The 22,037-nt window shown below is 33.0% G+C and overlaps 1 protein-coding gene across 3 annotated transcripts; it reads left to right on the top strand.

Moving 5' to 3' along the window:
* Positions 1-9,569: 9,569 nt before the first annotated feature.
* LOC147394015 (uncharacterized) lies at positions 9,570-18,653 on the top strand. 3 transcript variants are annotated; one of them, XM_086454107.1, is made up of 7 exons: positions 9,570-9,600; positions 9,761-9,814; positions 13,063-14,738; positions 14,850-15,054; positions 15,225-15,388; positions 16,824-16,917; positions 17,045-18,653. In XM_086454107.1, the coding sequence occupies exons 3-7, from the start codon at positions 13,064-13,066 to the stop codon at positions 17,718-17,720; spliced, it is 2,814 nt and encodes a 937-aa protein (XP_086310233.1). In that variant the 5' UTR covers positions 9,570-9,600; positions 9,761-9,814; position 13,063; the 3' UTR covers positions 17,721-18,653. The 3 variants fall into 3 exon arrangements, with proteins under 3 accessions (XP_086310233.1, XP_086310234.1, XP_086310235.1); XM_086454108.1 differs by lacking the exon at positions 9,570-9,600 and having other exon boundaries at positions 9,680-9,814; positions 13,117-14,738; XM_086454109.1 differs by lacking the exon at positions 9,570-9,600 and having other exon boundaries at positions 9,747-9,814; positions 13,121-14,738.
* Positions 18,654-22,037: the final 3,384 nt, after the last annotated feature.

Genomic DNA, 22,037 nt, shown 5'->3' on the forward strand with positions numbered 1-22,037 from the left:
CTAGCTTCTGTAATGCAGAATATGGTCCATAGGGTCTCTTGTTCCGTCATAAGTTTCAAACTTCAACATATGGAACGTTCCTTAGTGGTTTCGAACTCAGTATCATTGGCGAGAACGGTGCCCCCTTGAGCTCCCGGATTGCATTTCGTACCTTTTGCGCGGGATCCTTTCCACGTGCAAGTTCCTCGTCCCTTCTTCTTAGCATTTCTTCCACTTCTTTCCTCGTCATTAGGTCCTTAACTTCTGAACTTCCTTGCTGCGTTTTTACTACCGTTGAATCTTCAGTCCAATCTGCCTTCGTTCGCGTTGTTCGGATAGTTTGATCCCTGCTCTGCTCTGCACCTGGGCCTTCTTCGATTTTCGCACGCTCGTCTAGTTTTTGCCTGAGTTTCTCGTTCTCCCTCCTTATATTCATTATCTTATCGTTCTGTTTCTCCAAACCCTTACGCATTTCCTCCCTCATCTCTGTGAGTAAGTTGTACATTGCGAGCATAGGGTCTTGAGCGTTTGGAGGTGAATCTGCTGGTAAGGGATTTGATGGCTCTCCACGTGTTTCGCCTCTAGCTCTTCCCATTTTGGTCATTTTTCTCCTTGTAAGTTTCCCACGGACGACGCCAAATTGTAGATGCAAGATTTCGCTATACACTTTTCCCTTCTCCTAGCTCGGGCGGACCTACAAATTAGCCCACTCCGACGATCAAGTTAGATAAATTGATCAATGTTTGTTTAGTTTCAAAGATAAGAAGAATTCGAACCTCTTTTACCCATAGTCCTCTTCTTTTTATAAGCAGTGAACTTGATCGTTTTCTGTGCCATCCTTTGAAATGACCTATGGCAGGTAGCTTATTAAGGGCAGTTAGCTCACTCTCTGACACATCAGCTGCAAGGGTAGTTGCAACTGCTCTGTCAACCCTGTCATAATCAGAGCTGATTTGACACGGTAGGGATTGTCAGAGCTGTCAGTCAATGGCACATCTGTTAGATTCGTCCTGTCGACCTATACTGACGCCTGATATCCACCGAGCATGTCATCCATGCTACTTAATGGACTGGTGGTACAAGTCCGAGCTGAACATCTGCGCATATGAGGAGTTTAATCAATTGGGCCCATATAGGAGTTTATTCGAGCTTCAAATCCTTACTTCCGGGAGTTTGCTCGAGCCACATGTCCATATTTGAGAATTTCCCCCACACCCATCGAGAGCCAACAACGTTCATATCTGGTCGTTGAGGAACAAGAACCCAAGTCTTATTCTTATCCAAAGCACGAAGCTCTTCGTACATGGCTTCAACCCAATAAGAACTTTTTAGAGCTGCATTCAAATTCTTTGGTTTTGAAATTTCTAAAGAAGAACCTATCAATGAATATTTAGTATAGGGTTTGAATACACCAGCCTTAGCACGAGTGACCATTCCATGAGATAAATTTGAAGATGGATGTGATACGTTATCAACATCTAAGATAGTAGGAACATCTCCAACACTAGACTCACCAATAGAATTCGGTGAGTTAGTAACATATGTAGTAATGAGGCACATCAACATCTACAATTGGAGTATTGGGAGTACTTTGATAAATAATATTAATAGGTTGAACTGTAACATATGTGCTTCCTTGAGAAGTTGTACATGATAACTCCCCCTGACTTGTAGCACTTCTTGAATCAGAAAAAGGAGAAAAGGAACCAAACCATTCAAGATATTTTGTAATCATTCCAGTTTGTTGCACAGGACCAGATGAAGCTGATGGATCAACAAATGGAAAAATAGTTTCATCAAATACAACATGTCGAGATAAATAAACGTGACCCGTAGAAGGATGGAGACATTAATATCCCTTATGCAAAGGACTGTATCCTATGAAAATACAGGGAAAGGATTTTGGTTGGAACTTATCACTTGTATGTGTCCTGATATATGGAAAACACCGACAACCAAAGGTTCTTAATTTACCATACTGAGGTTCTTTCCTATACAAAGCATGAAACGGATTATTCATCTTGAGAACTGGGTAATCGGTTTATTAAATAAACGGTAGTAGCAATTTAGGAGTATTGGCACGAAACATTAATGTTAAACCAATTTTTACAATATGATGATTCTTTCTTTCTACAACCCCATTTTGTTCTAATGTTCCTGAATATGAAATTTGTCTCAAAATTCCACAATCATCTAAAAGTGCTATGAAATCCTTAGAATCAACCTCTCCTCCACTATCACATTGAAAATTTTTAATTTTTTCTAGCAACTGATTTTCAACTAATTTTTGAAAATTTTGACAAGTATCCAAAATATCAAAATTTCAATGAAGTGGATAAAACCAAGTGAATCGTGTACAATCATCCACAATTATAACGTAATACTTGTATTTTTGAACATATGGCATCGGTACAGGACCCCACAAATCACAATGGATTTTATTCGAAGGGAAAATCTCAATTTTATTATTTGAAGAAAAAGGAAGTCTAAAATGTTTTCCTTGTTGACAACTACTGCATACTGAAATTTTTTTAAACTAATTGCTAACATTAATTTTACTCTTACTGCTCAAAACTCGGAGTATCTTTGATTGAGGATGACCCAACTGAACATGCCAAATTCCCTCTAGTGTTTTTCGTGCCTTTGGAGCTACCAATACTCGACTACAACCATCATCTAATGTATATAAATCACCACATCTACTCACCATTGCTATCATTCGTCTCGTTTCCTGATCCTTTATCACAAAATCAAAAAATGAAAATTCAAATACAAATGAATTTTCTTTAGTAAACTAACTAACTGATAATAAATTCTTCTTTATCCCATGAACTACTAACACATTATTCAAAGTAATATCATCACGTACAAATTTAACAATCATACTATCAATGTGAGAAATACCAAGAGAATAACCATATCCGGCAAGAATTTTATCATTACTTGAATAACGAACAGAAGAAACAAGGCAACATGAATTATTGGTCATGTGTGCAGTTGCTCCTGTGTAAATGTACCATTTCGGATCAGAATCACCATTTAATGCCATCGCAGCTAGAGCATGAGGGATCTCTTCAGATTGATATGCATGATCAAACCTATACCAACACTTAATTGTGGTGTGTCCAGGTTTACCACAAATTTGACATTTAGAGGCCTTATGAAGATTAATATCATTGTTAAGATTAGGCAATTGTGCCTGCTTGGGAGTTTGAGCATTGAAATTTTGTTCATGTAGATTTCGTGGTTGAGTTGAGTCATAGTTTACCGCACCTTGATCTGGTTGATTAAGATTAAATCTCTGTTTGTTGTGTGCATTGATTAGAATAAGATTGACTAGAAGGGGTGAATCCATGCCCTGAAGAGTTAAAATTTCCACGATTGCGATTGCGGCCCCTACCTCCTCTCCCACTTCCATGTTGACCCGTAAAGGCCATTGTATGATTTACATGCTTCTCATCTCCATAAGCCTGAGCTCGAAGCTCGTGATTATGCACTAGGGTGATAATTTGAGAGTAAGTTGGTAGAGGAGGCTTATAAAGTTGACAATCATCAAAATTCAAGTAGAGTGACCCAAGACCATTAGCTAACCAACTAACCTTATCATCATCTGAAATTGGCTTTTGCATTACAGCAAGCTCATCACATATGCTTATAAATTTCTTGAGATATTCAGTGATGGTGGAGGTGCCTTTCTTGCACGAATGAAGTTTCATAATTAGTAGTCTTTCTCGATCTTTAGTCATCTAGGCAAACGAATCTTCAAGAGTCTTCCATACTTCTTGTGCAGAGTTTCCCTGTTACAAGGTGAAGAACTTCTTCAGATAAGGTACCATGAATCCAACTTCTAATCAAGCTATCATCCTTTTTCCAGATTGCATATTCTACACTAATTTTCTTGACTCCATTTTCTTCAACAAATTGAGTTGGAGGATCATCAAGAATATGAGCATCGATATCTTGGTTCGATGTAAGTTTGATCAACACAAATCTTGATAACTGATGTAAGGTTTGAGCCATGATCTTCGAAGATGCCATCAAGTAAGAATTGTTAGGATCTATCAGTGATTTGATATTGTAAACACCCCATTTTTGCATCTACCTAATTCGACAATCTGTCACCCCGTTGTTGTGGATTTCTAATGATGAGTGCAAAAAACTCGAAGGCTTATAAGTATTGTCATTGATTTTTCTCGTTTTTAGTCCCTCCATCTCCCTGACTTGTTACGACTTGACATAGAAATTTATGCACGCTTAAGATCGCTACAATTCATACCCGATTTAATAAGTATGTACACTTTAGTTTGCTACACATTTTGATAATTAGGGACATCACGACATTAAAAAAAATGTGACCTCAAGACTTAGATATAATTATGTTGGGACTAAAAGAAACCTCACACCAAAATTCATAATCACGATCTTGATTACTATCTTGATCACAATCATGATCATGATTACGATCACGATCATAATTGTGATCTTGATCTTAATCAAGCTCGTGATTGTGTTCACGTTGATCAAGATCACGATTATGATTGTCCTATGATATGGATCACGATCGTGATCTTGATCTTAATCAACGTGATTTGGGTCCTGATCAGGTTATAAGAAATGGTATAATAAAGGCACACAGAGATAATAATAAAAAAAATTATATAACCTAGTAGAAAGTAATTTTTGAGAGCTCAATTTTAGGAGAGATAATGTTAATGGCACTTCAATTTGGGGACTACCTATTATATTTAATTTTATTTGATATATGGGTAAGATCAATAATTGTGAAGTCATTATCTAACTAAGAAAGTGGCATGTGTAAACACACATGTATTAAAAGAACTTATTTGTAATTCAAAATATTTATTAAAGGGTTCTTGAAGATTATATTTTAAAAAGGAGACATTTGTAATGTTGAAAATTAAGCATGATGAGTAGTAACTTTCTCAGGTATTTTACTCAAATTTGATTATATTAATTTTAAATGTAAAAGGAGGGCCATCTATGACCACTCAAATTTTTGTGTCGACCCACTTGAATTTTGGAAGAAGATAATGTAGGGTTAATTTACCTAAGGTGAAGATGATGGCATTTAGGTTATTATATTAAAATCTTACAAGGAGACCAAAGTCAAAGGGTATGCCAAATATTCCTAAACATGGAGGGCCAAATCAAAATAACACTAAAATATTTCGACCCACTCTAACAGACCCAAAGACGAACCTATTGTAGTATGATAGCTTAGGCAAGGAAAACGCCCACAACCCTTGATCAAAGTAGGGACCACACCCAATGCATGTTAGGGCCACATGTAGCTCAGGTTAGCCCGAATCAAGTAATTTTAGATGAATTGGACCTAATTTTATAATGAATAAAAATAATATTTTATGTCTAAAAAAAAATACAACATAAAAAAATAAAATGACTAGTAAACAAAATCGCATATAACCTCTAAATCTATCATTGAAATAATATTTAGACAAATCTTACTAAACCAAATATCACATTAAATAGATTCAAATAGGAAAAAAAATCAATTAAAAAAAATTTATTTCCTTAGTTTTACAAATATATATATATAGGAAGAGAGATAGTTTAATAATAATTACATATTAATATATAGAATTTCAGGCTGTGGGTTGAGTTGGGTTTCATATTCTTTTAAAGAGATTCTATTGTCACACCAACTTTTGCTAATGCCACCCTAATTCATATGTAAATCATAAAAGAATTAGCTACTTTTGATGTGGTAATAGAAGCTATCTTCGTTTATATCCAAAACAATTTGACAATTAAATAGTGGGACCCACAACATATATACATGATCACGATCGTGATTGTCTTATGATGCGGATAACGATCATGATTGTCTTACGATGTGGATCATGATCTTAATCAACGTGATCATGATTGTCCTACGATGCGGATCACAATTATGATCATTATATTGATCTTAAAATTTTTTTTTTTTTACCAACCCTTAAACGGCCTGATTAGGTCTCCATTTACAATTTTTAAAAAATTGGATTTCTTTTAGGAATTATATTTTTCTTTTGATTTTTTTATATATAATAATTTCCCTTTTTTTTAGGCATTCTTTTAAATTTCCTCAACAAGACATGCTCTAGATCTGCCTATATCTCATTCCCCAAAATTCCGAAACCATAACTTGACCCATGATCCATAACTCGAGTTGTGAGAAAAATCAAAACAATATTAAATTCATTTAAAAATCCAAGTTATTAAGGGTTTTTCCTTACTTAATTTGAGTCGAACCAAAAATGAAAATATTATACTTACGATAAAATGATATCTAGTTACTCAAAAAATTCAAATCTGGTGCAATATAGATCCATCTTAATGAAATATATATTTTTCGAAAATAGATTTTCAAAATTTTATTAATTTAATAATATAATAAGTTCAAAATATGTTTTTTTTTTTTTTTTTTAAAACTTTAGAAACACAACTGATTGAATTGAAATGTCTTAGTCCTGGATTTTTGATAAATTTATTTCTTTGAATTTTAATTATTTCTTTAACCATCGGAAAATAAACTTCAAAATCAAAATTAATTCAAATTATACATCAATTAACAGAAATGCAGAAAATTAATATAAAATCAAATTCAAATCTAGTTATCTAGGAAGTAACTCTAATGATGTTTCTAAGAAAAATATCCAAAAATATAGATTTTCAATCTAAACACACATAGTTGCATTAATTTAAAGACCAAACATGCCACTATAGGCAATGTAGGAAACTTTGGCAAATTGGTTACAAGGTTTCTGGGTGCCTGGTTTTTTGTACAGAGATACATGTAAGGGTCTAGAAGCTTTTCCAAAAATCAGTATATTTTTTCCATAACTTAGGTTTCACTGAAAATTCCAGAAATTATTCTACTTACACTATCAATCATAGGAATAGTCAATTTTATTCCAATAAACTCCATACATAAAGTCTTATTATGTGCCTCGTTTCAAAATGAAATGTTCAACCTAAATCATGATTGATTACTATGTGAAAACTGGAAAATTCGACATGCCAAGGCCTACAAATTTTAGAAATTGAATTTTGGCGTCCTAGAGCCGTTGAATATTTGATGTTCCTCGTATTCGATGTTTTAAAGCCATCGGATCTCTCCTATCGTCCTTAATTTGACCTTTTAGGCTCTTAAAAGAAAATTCGACAATGAAAATTTTGACATCTTGATTCGTCAAATTTTATGAAATTCGATGGCCCAATATTTAGGGGTGCAATTTTGTCTGGTTCAAACCGATAGCTTTGGGGTGTATTGGTTCGGTTTAGAATAAGTTGCGATTCAGTTACGAGTTACAAAAATAGAGAATCGATCAATTTGGTTTGGTTATTGAATCAAGCTTGTATAGAACCGAACCCTCATGCAATAAATAAATATATATGTATATAATAATTATTATAAATTATTTTAGGAGTTGGGACATAGATTAATGATATTTTATAGATAAACTAATGAATTTTTATGGATAGATTAGTGATTTATTGTATGAAACTTTATGATTATCATACGTTTGTTTTGTTCATTAAAAAATGTTACTTACAATGTATAAAATATTGGCAAATATGAACTTTGTTATTTCCATAACTTAGGTTTCACCGAAAATTCCAGAAATTATTCTATGAATATGAACTCTGTTTGTTTTGTTCATTACAATTTTTATGAATATGAACTTTGTTATTTCCATAACTTAGGCTTCACCGAAAATTTTTAGAAATTATTCTACTCATACTATCCATGATAGGGATCATCAATTTTATTCCAATAAACTCATCATACATAAAATCTTATTATGTGCCTCATTTCAATCCGAAAGGTTCAACCTAAATCATGATTGATCACTATGTGAAAATTGGAAAATTCGACGTGCCAAGGCCTACGAATTTTAGCAGTCCTGGGCCGTTGAATATTTGATGTTCCCCATATTCGATGTTTTAAAGCCATCATATTTCTCCTATCATCCATTAATTTGACCTTTTAGGCTTTTAGAAAAGAAAAATTCGACAATGAAAATTTTGATGTCTTGATCTGTCAAATTTTATGAAATTCAACGGTCCAATATGCAAGGGGTGCAACTTTATCTGGTTCAAACCGAGAATCGAATCAAACCGATTGTTTTGGGGTGGTTTGGAACAAGTTGTAGTTCGGTTTGAATTATGAAAATGGAGAACCGATCAATTTGGTTTGGTTCTTGAATCAAACTTGTATACTACCAGACCCTTATGCAATAAATAAATATATATGTATATAATAATTATTATGAATTATTTTAGAAATTGGGACATAGATTAATGATATTTTATGGATAAACTAATGAATTTTTATGGATAGATTAGTAATTTATTGTATGAAAATTTATGTTTATTATTCGTTTGTTTTGTTCATTAAAAAATGTTATTTACAATTTATAGAATATTAGCAACCCATATAATCGAACCGAACCAAACCGACTTTAGTTCTGTTTGATTTGAATGGAAGTTCAATTCTGGTTTTTATTTAGTAGAACAAATTTATGTCCGTTCGATTCCAATTTGAACTCAAAGTGAACCAAGTTGCACCCCTACCAATATGGGCTTTTTTCATGTTGTAGATTGTCTTGAAAAATCAATTCTTTATAACTTCTTAGCTATTCAATAAGTGATCTTAAAAACCATTACAGACTAAGATGGTACTGCCATTTATTTATTAAATATTAAATATATAGATAGGTTTAATAATCCATTTTTTGTAAATTTTAGACCAATTGCTTTTATTTTGATGCATCACTATACACTTTATTACAACACACCATTGAACTATAATCAGTAACCCATTGAATGAAATTAGAACCCAATATATTTAGAAAATAAATATTTAAATTATAAAAAATAAGTATTTTAATTTTAAAAAAAAAATCAAGATTTTCAAAATATCTTCGACAAAAACGGCAAGTCATCTCGGTCCCGGATGAGATTTGAATCCATGATTGTCATGGATCCCTTATTTCCAAACACAAAATAAGCACATTTTTGTCGAAATGTTGAGATATTATGGTCAACACAATCCAAATTATCCTGAAAAACAATGAATTTAGTTTTTGAATGGTCCAGATTAACCTGTTGTACTATAACTATAGTAGTATCGGTAGTAGCATAATTGAAAGAGACACAATCTCCAATTTATTTCTGCCGACAACGTGCCTGAAGCTTCTAAATCCCGAATCGCATCGAATCGAACCGAACTACTGGTCGGTTTTTCTAGACCGGACGATTCAACCCACTGAACCGTGTGATCTCATCGGTTCTTGACTTTGAAGCTTATTAAACAACGTTTCTTTCTTGAAAAATGCTGCAATGACACAAGCGGAGACACATAGGTTACAAAAATGATGTGGTGGCGTGCACAAAACTGTATATTCTTTTTAATCGTATCTCGAGGAAAAGAATCTATGGTAATATTCACGACACCACATGTTTTTGTTAACTTTATGTCTCCGTTTGTGTCAGCCCAGTACGGCTCTTCTTTCTTACCACTTTAAGACTTTTATATTTAAAGGGTGAAAGTTTGAAAAGCTTTTAACATTTGAAAGAGAAAAAAGAGCAGAAGAGGTGAGGTCTCGATATTTTCTTTAATCTTCTTTGATTCATTTTTCATCGATTCTTCAAAGATTATATATTTTTATTTTTTTATTTTTTATCTCTTGAACTTTGAACTTGATCTTGATCTTGATTTCGATTTGTTCTTCTCTTTGTATTGTGTTGTTGCAAGAATTTAAGAGATTGACTTTGAAGATTTGGTGAAAGAAAGAAGGAGATTTTCCAGGTTTTACTTTTAATTTCTTAATTAATTCATGTTTTGCTTTGATTTCATCATTTCTTGCTGTTATTTACTAAGATTTCTAGTTTTTCTGAGGATGAACTCTGTGAATTTCTGGGTGTTTGAGACTCTGAATCAAGCATAGGGCTGAGATTTGGTTATAAAAAAAATAAATAGAGATTTCCTCCAGATTAGTCCTAAGGACATGTTGGATTGTAGAGAAAATATTAGTTGGCAAATCCTTTTCTACTGTTTGGCCACAACATGGAAAATTATTTTTGTTGTTTGAATTGCATAAAATAAAATAAAAAAACATTAATTTAATTTGACTTTTGTGATAATTATATAAAAATCATTTTTTTTTTGGAAAAGATTTGAATTATTACACTCCAATTTCTTAAATTATTAGAGAACTACTATTGGCACCCCAAATGTTTTAGATTGCTACTATTGGCACCTTACGTTTTAATTATTCCACCGCAATTTCTTAAATTATTTGTCACACCCCAATTAAAGATTAAAACACATTCTTCAAACATTACAAAGGTTTGGCTCAAATTATAATCTCAACATTATAACATTCGTTTAAACAATTTTAGCAATTGTTTACAATTATGATTAGGCTCATATAAAATCCTAAACCAAAATAAATAGATCAAATCTAGCAAATAATGAGGTAATTTCTTTTGGCACCCCAACTTTTACTTTTTTTTTTAGGTGTAATCAATCAAATTTGGAGTGCCAATAGTAGCTCTTTAAATTTATTTATAAAAAAATATTGATATAATTTAAAATTAATTATTCAATCAGAAGTTTACAAAAAAAAAAAAAAAAAAAAAAAAAACAAATTGATTTAGATAATTTTAATTTTAATTTTTTTTTGATAAAAATTATTAGTTTTTAAAAATTTAAATATTTATTTTATAAATACAATTATGATTTTGTTTGATTTCATTTTTTGTGTTTTTTGATTTTGTTTAACTTTATTTATAAAACTAATATTGATTTTGTTTGATTTGCTGTGTGCTAGCAAAATCGTTTTCTAATTTGGGGGGAGGGGGGCTTAAGAAAATCATTTGCCGTTAATGAAGGAAAATTGGGGTGGGTGGGGGGGGGGGGGGTGTTGGCCAATCATTTTTCGCATGAATTTAGAGTTTTTGAGGCGTCAAATACTAGAAAATTGTCATTTTCCATAGAATTTCTCCCAAATTTTCCGAGCAATCAAACATATGGCTGAGATATTGAAAAAAAAAACCCATAGATTTCTTAGATATTAGTAATAGATTTCTGAGGATGAACTGTGTGAACTTCTGTGAGGGTTTAAGAATCTTCATAAATCATACGGTTGAGATGCCAAAAAACAATAAAGCAAAACAAAGATTTCTTAGAGATTAGTACTAGTTTTCTAAGGATGGGATGTGTGAATTCTTTTTGAGTTTTAGGATGCTCTCCATCAAACTTATGGCTGAGAAGGGCTTAGACCCATAGCTCAATTGGTTTGATACACTGCAAAGCAACTTTGAGGTCATGATTCTCTTTTGGACCATAAAGACATACGAGATCTTCGGGGTGTTCCGTTTCCTTTCTTATTGTTTGGCTCCGAAAATCCCTGTTGTGTGGTACTTGTTATTTGATCAAAACGCTATCGTGGAAATGCTGCACTGTACGGACCATAGAATATAGGAATGGAAATAGAATCATCTTGTACTAAACGTGACTATGTTCATTTACTTCTGAAGATCCTGATGCTCAATTACATCGACCCTTCCATTACTCATTCTGCTAAATCGAGAATTCGGTAGTGATACTTTTTCGAGAAGTTAACCGCGCTTAAAAATGCGGTTAGATTGAATCCTCTTCATTTGGGCACGTGAGCCACCCATCAAGCCTAGCCTATGAAAAAAAGAAAAAAAAAAAACATATGGATGAAATATGGGAAAAAAGCATAGATTTCCTAGAGATTAGTACAAGTTTAGAAAGGATTACATGTGTGAATTTCTGTGAGTGTTTGAGGATCTCCATCAAACATATGATTGTAATAAACATGCTTGTACATAGCCAACAAAAGCAACTTCAAGAAAAGGAAAATGCCAATGATAACAAATAACATAAAGCCTTGGGTACACTTTGTTTTTAAGTAGAAGTAGGGGTGCAACTTTGTTTGGTTCAAACTGAGAACTGAACCAAACCGATAGCTTTGTGGTGGTTTGGTTTAGTTTGAAACAAGTTGCGGTTCGGTTACAGGTTATGAAAATGGAGAACCGGTCAATTTGATTCGGTTCTCGGATCAAGCTTGTATAGAACCGAACCAAACCGGGAACCAAACCCCTATACAATAAATAAATATATATGTATATAATAATTATTATGAATTATTTTTGGAGTTAGGATAGTGATCTTTTATGAATAAACTAATGACTTTTTATGGATAGATTTGCGATTTATTGTATGAAATTTTATGTTTGTATTTTCATTAAAAAATATTACTTACAATTTATAGAATATTGGCAATCCGTTGAACCAAACCAACTTTAATTTGGTTTGGGTTGGTTTGGTTCCAGTGGAATTTGGTTCGGTTCTGGTTCTTATTTAGTGGAACCGACCTATGTTAGTTTAGTTCCAATTTGACCTCAAACTGAACCAAACCGAACCAAGTTGCACCCCTAGGTAGAAGTACCTAGCAATAAAAATTGGGTTTTTCTCAATTAGAAATGAGAAAGAAGCTGGTTTTAAACAAAAAACCATTTTTTATTTATTTTTAGATAACATATAGACATATATCTAAGTTAGGATAATATACATATTAGGGTTGTTCATCTTCTTAGTCTCATTAGCTATACAATGAGTCAAGCCATTAATTCTGTAGTATTGGAGACAAATTATGAAACAAATTCCGATAACATTTCGAAAGTTAACTACAAAAATGAATCAAATTCTTTCTTTCCAATGCACCCTCAGGGTATCCTTGCGTCTCTTTAATTTTACTTTTACCAATTAGTATTCCATTTGGCTTTTTCTTTATCATTTATGCTACTTCAGGGGAAAAACATAGTCCCTACTTATTTCATACACATGTAGATGCTTGTTATGTTATAATCGACATTATCAATTTTAAAGTCAGCATGCTGCCAATGATTTCTTCATCATCGATGCTCTTTATTTATTCAATTTTTTTTGTAGTAGTCTTTATTAATTCTTTGAAGTTATGGTTGAGATTCTAGTTAAATTAATTTTTACACGTTTTTAATTGCTAGAATGTCAAATTCTAATGCAACTCCTACTTCTGTCAATCTCAATTCTACTCGAAGTAAGACAGATATTACTTGGGAACATTGTAAAGTTGTGGATGACTCAACTGGAAAAGGAAGGACCATATTGAAATGCAATTATTGTCCAAAGATATACTATGGAGGTGGGATACATCGGATGAAGGAACATCTAGGTCATAAGAAAGGTGATGCTCAAGCTTGTCCAAGTGTTCCTGCAGCAATACAATATCAAATTGATTGTAGTCTCAGGAATGTAAAAGAGAAAAAAGAGAGAAATTGCGATTCATCAGAAATAAGTCCCATGACTATAGATGGTGAGACTAGTGAATATGATCAAAATATTTATAGTCCCGTGGCTAAGAATAATGAGAATAAGAGTGCATTGGCAACCAAAGATAAGTTTTTGGAGGAACCTATCAGAAAATGGATGTATGATGCATGCATTCCATTCAATGCCACTAACTCGTGTTATTTCCAGCCTATGATTGATGCAATTAAGTCTATTGGTTTGGGATATAAAGCACCATCCTATCATGACATACGGGGTTCTATTTTGAAAAAAACTGTTAATGAAGTGAAAGAATTTATAGAAACTTTTAGAAGTGATTGGAAAGAAAAAGGTTGTACGATCATGGCTGATGGTTGGACTAATAAAAGGAATAGGACATTGATCAATTTTTTTGTCAATTGTCCTAAAGGAACAGTGTTTTTGAAGTCAATTGATGTGACAACACATTCAAAAACTGGAAAAAAGTTATTTAATATTTTCAAGGAAGTGGTGGAATTCATTGGAGCAGAAAATGTTGTTCAATTGATTACTGATAATGCGACTAATTACATGGCTGCAGGAAAATTATTTGTCAAAGAATTTCCAAGGATATTTTGGTCTTCTTGTGTTGCTAATTGCATTGGTTTGATGCTTGAGGATTTTGAGAAGTTACAAAATGTAAAGTTAGTTATAAATAAAGCACAAGAGGTTACGAAATTCATTTATAACGATGACCTTGTTTTGAATTTGATGAAAAGATATACAAATGGAAATGAAATGATTCTCCCTACTATCACTCGCTTTGCAACTAATTTTTTGACATTAGAAAGCCTTTCTAATAACAAGGATGCTTTTCAAAGGATGGTTATTAGTAAGGAGTGGTTGGAAAGTAAATGGTCAAAATGCAGTGATGGGAAGGAATTTGCAAATACAATTTTTTCATCAGATTTTTGGACTTCTTGTGAGTTGGTTTCTAAAATTGGTGAACCCTTGGTTAAAATGTTACTTATGGTGGATACTGATGATAGACCTGCAATGGGCTACATATTTGAAGGTATGCAGATGGCAAGAGAAGAAGTAAAAAAGGCATTTAAGGGAAAAAGTGAAGACTATTTGCCGTTCTTGAATATCATTGATCTTCGTTGGGATGATCAACTTCACGCAAAGTTACCTGTGGCAGGTTATTGGTTGAATCCAAATTTTTTTTACAACAAAAGTACTTTTCCTGTCCATCATGGAGTTATGTCTCAAGTATTGGATTGCATAGAAAAGATGTATGCTGATGATGTGTCAAAACAAATGAAAGTCACTAACGACATCAAGGAATATAAAGAAGCGAGTGGAGACTTTGGGCGACCTATGGCAATAAATGCACGTGACAAAATGCTTCCAGGTTAGTGAATTAAATAGTTTACTCTATATTTTTTTTAGTTTGTTATATAATGTAAATTCTTCACTAATTTCTTTTATGTTATGTGTTTTGCATAATACTTTTTTTCTATAGCTGATTGGTGGGAAAACTTTGGAGGAAGTGCACCGAATTTGCAAGAAATGGCTATCCGAATTCTAAGCCAAACTTGTAAATCATCAGGTTGTGAACGTAATTGGAGTGTTTTCGAAAAAATACATACAATTAAAAGGAATCGGTTGGAGTACCAAAGACTCAATGATCTTGTATTTGTTCAATACAATTTACGTTTAGCAAATCGGTTAGTGAAATAATATTTCTTTGTTAGTAAGTTGATTTTCATTATTTTTTGCAATATTTTACTTTTTTTTTTTGTTGAGTATTTCCCTAAAACCTAATTATGCATTTAATAAAAATTTGTTTTTATATATTATCATTGATTGATTAACATGATTAAAATTATTCTTACAGGAAAACTAAGAAAAACAAGTGTCATGATCCTATTTCTTTTGAAGATATGGACATACGAGGAAATTGGGTTGACACTACGTGTCCTGTACTCCAAGATGAACAAATGGAGAATTTGTTGGAGATGGATCAACTACCAATGGGGGATCAAGACTATGAAAATACAGGTAAGAAAAGTAACAATGATTTGATTGAAAATAAATACACATGTATACATTTAACTAAAAAAAAAAAAGAGTCTGAGCAATTTGTTTTTAAGGCATGATGTGATTATTGTATTTGGTAGACCTATAAAGAAAGAATACTAACACTATTGGGAATTGTTAAACTCAAAATAATGATTATTTATTGAATAATTACACGAGTAGTTGGAAGATTTGGTATTTTATATATGAATTTGGACCATTTTGAAATCTTGAATATACTCAAATGCGACTATTTGAGTTTATGCTTTTTTATTATGATTTTATTGATGAGTTCAAGTTTGAAATTGAAGGACATTTTCTTTACTTTTTTATGGGCAATACTTGCATTAATGTTAAACTCTCTAGTCGAGTTTGCATTTTTTTTTATAGTCCAATTTCTAGTGTTCAAGGCAAATAATATTGCACACAAGGATCTCAAGTTCCTTAGAAGAATTCAGTATCTTAACTCTTATTCTTTTTATTTATTAATCTTGTGTTAAACTTGAGTTCTCCTTTGTTGGTCATTTATTCAAAATTTGAGGATCTTATGTTCCTTAGAAGAATTCAGTTTCTTAAATCTTATATTTTATTTATTTATTTATTAATCATGTGTTAAACTTGAGTTCTCCTTTGTTGTTCATTTATTCATAAGGAATTTTGATTTTTTAAATTTGGGTTTCTTCACAAAGTATTGTGGATTGGGAATGGAAGATCTCAGGTTTAAAATCCAAGTAAAGGCAGTGGATGAGGTGGCATTATCTGAAAAGACATCGGATGCGTAGAACGCTTTGTTTGTCTAATTGACACATGTCCACAACCCTTTGAAGGCCATGTCTTGGGGGAGGGATTGAATGATTTATAAAGAGCGTTTGCTTTTCTTGATTTGGGATGGGAAGGCAACCTGGCTGTGATTAAGTAGGGTTGAAGAAAGGTCCGATGGACAGCTGACGATGACGAGAAGCTCATCAACTTCATCCTCACTAATGGCCAGTGCTGTTGGAGTGTTGTTACTTAACTTTCAGGTTTTACAAAATTTAGGTTTCTCTCATGAAAATGAGCTAAAATCTTCTTTTATAAGATAAGGAGAGACAATTTGAATTACTTTTTTATTGGATGTTGCATTATTTTCTTTTCCTGAAGATTTTATCGGTGGGCTTTTGTCAGAACAGATTTGATATGGCAGATCTAGTTCAGTTTTGAAAATTTGATGTTCTCTAAGGAAAAAAAAGGTTTTTTTTTTTGGCATAATAATAGAGAAAATAAGTTGCTTACAAGTCTAAATTTGATTTCTCCAATTGAAAGTTTGGGCAAAAATAATTCTTCTTTACAAGTTTTCATATTGGAGAAGGATGACATTACTTTCTTCTTCTAGTTCATTTTTCTTTGCTGAAGTTAGTCATGATGTGTATTATTACAGATTTTTTTAGGCGGTTGGCGAGTTTGGCAAAGGAATTGTTATTAGAATCTGAGGAACAAATGGCTAGTGATCTTCCTGTTGGTCTGGGCAATAGGTTCTCTCTCTCTCTCTCTCACTCAAGTACATTTTTTACTAATGGGCTATTTTCTAATTAACTTTGTTTGCTAAATTTGGTGAAGTTTTGTGACACATTCAATCTGGTTCTTTTTCATTGGTTGCAGTTGGTCTAGTATTGCTTCTGATCAACAACAATCTTGTATGTCTGCTTCTGCTTCCCTTTCTGAAGCAGACCTAAACAAGAGCAATATGACTTCTGCAGAGTCATCAATTATTGAGACTAACCAAGAAGAAAAAGGCCCCACAGACCCATTTATAGGAGAAAAAAGCAGTGCAAATCAATTTGATCCTGCAGGAAATAATGATGATTTCAGCACTGATGAGGTCCCTTTGATGAAACCACATGAGATATTTGACCGTTATATTCCTTCTCCATCATCGATTTCATCATCTTCATCTTTTTCTTGTTCATCCCGGATGCATGAAGACTTACACTTCTCACGCTTCGATTCGAGAGTCCCTTTGATTCAACCCAAAGAAACACTTGACCCATATGTTCCTTCTCCATCTTCAATTTCTTCATCTTTTTCTATGTCATCTCGGATGCCCGAAGACTTACAGTTCCCACGTGAAGTTTCGAGAGCCTCTTTTATTCAACACCCTGGGGTACTTGACTCTTATGGTCTTTCATCATCAATTTCTTCAACTTCATCTTTGTCTCGTTCATTTCGGATGCCTGAAGACTTGGTCCCACGCTTAGATTCGAGTTTGGATGAAGGGAATTGGCTTGGAGATGATTTCATTTTTGATTTTGACGATCTCAGTGTCAAGAAAAAATGATAAAATTATTAGTTGCCCATGTGAGTAAGAAAAAGGAAATCAAATGAGTGATGTTTTCCTGTGCTTAGAAAACATCGTTGTTGTTAATCTCAATCGACATCCTACCAAGAACATCTTCCTTTGTCAGCTGTGTGTTTGACATTGTGCATCAAATGTTGTTTGAGACTATGGCCTATGCCCAATGCCGAGTTCGGTCTCTACATTTGCTTCCAGTTCATCTCATAATAGCTATGCCAAGATGCAGTCCCAGTTGATCGATATGCAAAACATGCTAGCGGAATGTGATCCAACATGAGAAGAGGATTGTTGAGCTACATAGGAACATGCAGATGCGGAGAGATCCAAAATAAGGTGCAGAAGCAGATAGCCCTATATTTCCTCACAATGTTTCCTGATGGTCATCCTCCCAGTCAAGGACTTTGAGAGACATCTAGATACATTTAGTTGTACTACCTTAGACTTATTTACCCACATCTGTTTTAGGGTTTCATATACTATTTACGTTCCTTACTTACACAATACTTTTACCTTTTTTTATACTGTTTAACTAATAGCTGTTATTTATTATTTTTTGTTAACTAACCCCTTTTTAACTCCGCCAATGTAAAATTAAATGTTTTACATTGCCGGTCCCAAGCCCGGATAAAGGAGGAGAGAAAAGGATGATCCCAGGAGTATTAAAGTGATAAAAGGTGTTGTTTTTCTTCCTCTCCATTACATGTTATTGTTGGTCTTGACAGTTGATTATACTAGATCCTTAAGAGTGTCTTTGGCTACAATGACAAATGTATTTGTTGGATCATTTTCTACTCATATTTAAGTGTCGACATCTACCCCTTTGAGTAGGTAGCGCTGGGGCCAATAGATGGGGTAACGATTCTTTTCTTACTTTTTAATTCTAAATACGAGATTCTCGTTTTCTTCCCCCCCACCCCCCCCCCCAAAAAAAAAAAAAAAAAAAAAAAAAAAAAAGGATAAAAGAAAAGAAAAGAATAGAAAAAGAAGAAGAAGAAGATAGCTAGTAAGGAAAGGATTTTTCTGTCAATATTTTTTTTTCGTTGATATTTTCTCAGTGATGCAGTGTTTGTTTACTTTTCACTGCTTTCCAGAAGCTAGGGGCTATTTACTGTTGTTGATGAACTCAAGTGTTAACTTCAGCCATATTTGGAACTAAATTGGCAGATGAAAACATCAATGTCATTTGAAGATGGTCAGGTTTTTTTGTTCTTATTTGTCATTATGGTGGACTTATGCTGAAGAATCTTATTCAATGTTGAAATATTGGTATTTTACCATCTTATTATAATTTTCTGAATTTGTCAGTTTTTTGTTCTTGTGTGAATTTGATAGCAGTTTGTTTTCTTATCACATTGTGTGAAGGTGGAGAGCTGTTAGATAGAAAGGACCTACAGTTGGTATGCATTTGATCCGTCGTTCTGTTTATGGCTTAGATCTGCTATTCTTCAGGGATGATTCAAGCATTCATTACAAATGTAAAACGTGTATATATATATTTATGTCTGATGGTTTAATTGTGTCCTGCTAAGAATTTAAAATTTTAAGCATATAATTTATACTTTTCATGCAGTTTATTGAATTATTTGATGTGAGATTGTGAATGTGTGGAAGTCACCAGCTTCAAATATGATGTAACCACCACTTGTGCTTCTGTCTGCCTTCATGATCAAGGTGAGGACTTATTTCAATTTATTTTAACATTTTGAACCTAGGAATTCAAGTATTGTCTGCTGTATCGATCTTCAATAGTAAGGGTATCCACTTAATGTGGTCAATTTTCTACACTAAAGGGCTTGAATCCACACACACGCGTGCGTGCACACACACACACACAAAAAGACTGTCTGGGATGGTATGTTTGGTGGGTGATGTCCATCCATAATGCATTGTTCTTGAAAACTATCTTTGAGATAAATAAGATTGAAAACTTATGGATGGAGATAACCCACCACTTGAATTTACTTGCTAGTCTAACTATCTTTGAAAAATAGTAGAGTTCATATTTCAATTTCACATGTTTAAGGCATGTCTCTTAATCAAGTTCTTCTGTCAAGCTCTCTCTTCTAACATTCTGTCTGTTAAAAGCATGTCTCTTAATTCTTGGATTGAATTGAATTGAATTCTGGATCAGATATGATCCATTGAGTCCTAGATATTAGGATGAAAGTCGGATTGAGATTAAGGAAGATAATCATTTCTCCATAAAAAAAAACTTAAAAATTAAAATTATTGAATAATAGATGATCTCATGTGCATCTGAACCATGTGCTTACTATTATAATTTACGTTAATCTATCTTGACTGGCTTGTAGTTGATGGTTGAAAAAAAAAAAAAAAAAAATACTCTAATCAGAAATAGAAGATGTAATGAAATTGGATTTCAATATGAAGGTGGCCCAATTTGCTAAGTTGTAAAGTTTAAGTGTTTCTTTTTTGGTAAGTAAAGCCTGTAAGTGTTGATACCACAACTTGTTTTCAAATTTTGTTGTTTCTGCTTTATGCCATTTGCTTTGAATATTCCATTTCTTGTTCTGATCCAGTATGAGAGAAACTTTCCTTGCTTTAATCTAAAGGTTGAAGGAGTATATATCCGTTCCTTGTCTTATGTTTCGTGTGCAAAGCTAGCGTTTGATCATAGTGGAGAAGTAACACACATATATGATCTTCATTAAATGCAATTTTTTTTTCTTCCTATACGGTTATATATAATGATCTACAAAAATTGACTTTTATTTGTTGCACCTCCATACCATTGAAATTGCAAATGAACATAATAAAATGCCATTGTCCATTATAAATTTCACTATTTACCTTAAGATGCATGTAATAAGATTACAAATGTTTTGATTGACTTTGATTGTGATGGTGATACGGACGAACTTCTTTGGTTGCTCAACTTCCAAGATAACACATATGTGATCTTGGTTAAATACGTATCTTTTTTCCTATATAGTTATTCTTATTGGTCTAAAGAGATTGACTTTTATTGTTCATTGCACCTTCATAACATTGAAAGTGCAAATGAACAAGATAAAATGCCCCTATCAACAACAAATTTCTCTATCTATCTCAAGATGCATGTAATAAGATGGCAAATGATTTTATTAATTTTGATGATGATGCTAATATAGATCTTAGTACACCCACTTGATGGAGTGGTTTTCTTTAATTAATGGTCAAATATGGTAAAATGGTGACATGTAGTTTTCTTCTCTTCATGCTTCATACTTGATTAATTAAGTAAGATGACTTCCTGACGTGTAGATGGATGACTTCTATAGAGACTGTGTAGATCTATTTTTTATGGGCTAAGTATTTGATCGGCTAAGAAGGATTTTTGTGCTTGTAATCTTGATTTTTTCTAGTATTGTAGTCCACATTTTTGTTAAGAAATTTTATTTCTTATCTGAAGAAAGGCTTGAGAGCTTCTTCTTTGAAAATGAAATTTGTGTTTTCTAAGAGAAAATGATCTAGGATCTTTCTCAAACTAGCGAGAGTATTTCAAATGGCTTGGACTATGGGCTTTATCTACGAGAACCCAAAACCCAAACTATTGGAGCCCCTTTCCCAGACAATCTAACTTATAGTGACTTTTTACAATTTCGATTTCTATAGCCCCTTTCATCACCTAGAAAAATTTACTATTAGTCCCAATAAATTTTGGGGTGATTTAGACTAAGCCTCCACCTTTTGATGAGTATTTGAGATACCCTTCTGAGTTTTCAAATTGATGGCATGCCCCATTGACCTCTGTATTCTCTAATAGACTGATTTAAAATGACGTAAGTACCCTCATCATCAAATTATAGCAAACAAACATAAAATTCTCTACTTTTCCTACCAAAATCAGTCATTTTCAACCTCTTCAATCTCTGAGATAAATTAATTTTTAATCCATCAAACCTTATCTCCAATCAATCTTTGTTAACCTCTCAATCATCTGTTAGTCCAAAATTTGTATCTTGTTCTTGAGGTTTAAGAGTTGAAATAGATGTGATCTTAACCATGAAGAGGACCCCCCCCCCCCCCCCAAAAAAAAAAAAAAAAAAAAAAAAGAGAAAAAAGAAAGTTTGAAGTAGATAAGATCTCGAGTTTCAAGATGAGGGCAAAATATCTTACTGTGGTATAAAAATCAAGGTTGTATGATTATAGGTTGAAGATAAAGGCATTTAGGTCGTTTTCAGTTCGTCGATTAATTTAAGAGATTAGTTAAGTGTGCAAGTCATCAGTTTGAAATCATATCGAGTATGTCTAAATTACCCTAAATCCGAGAACGTTCTAATTTAATAGGTTATTGGA

Source organism: Akebia trifoliata, chromosome 9 (genome assembly GCF_017979445.1).
Source record: "Akebia trifoliata isolate Shusen 1 chromosome 9, ASM1797944v1, whole genome shotgun sequence".
In the NCBI taxonomy this organism is placed as follows: domain Eukaryota; kingdom Viridiplantae; phylum Streptophyta; class Magnoliopsida; order Ranunculales; family Lardizabalaceae; genus Akebia; species Akebia trifoliata.

Coding starts and splice junctions, on each gene's coding strand:
- LOC147394015 (XM_086454107.1), top strand. CDS start 13,064: ATGTCAAATTCTAATGCAACTCCTACTTCTGTCAATCTCAATTCTACT. Junction 15,389..16,823: donor TCAAGACTATGAAAATACAG/GTAAGAAAAGTA, acceptor GTATTATTACAG/ATTTTTTTAGGCGGTTGGCG. Junction 16,918..17,044: donor CCTGTTGGTCTGGGCAATAG/GTTCTCTCTCTC, acceptor CATTGGTTGCAG/TTGGTCTAGTATTGCTTCTG.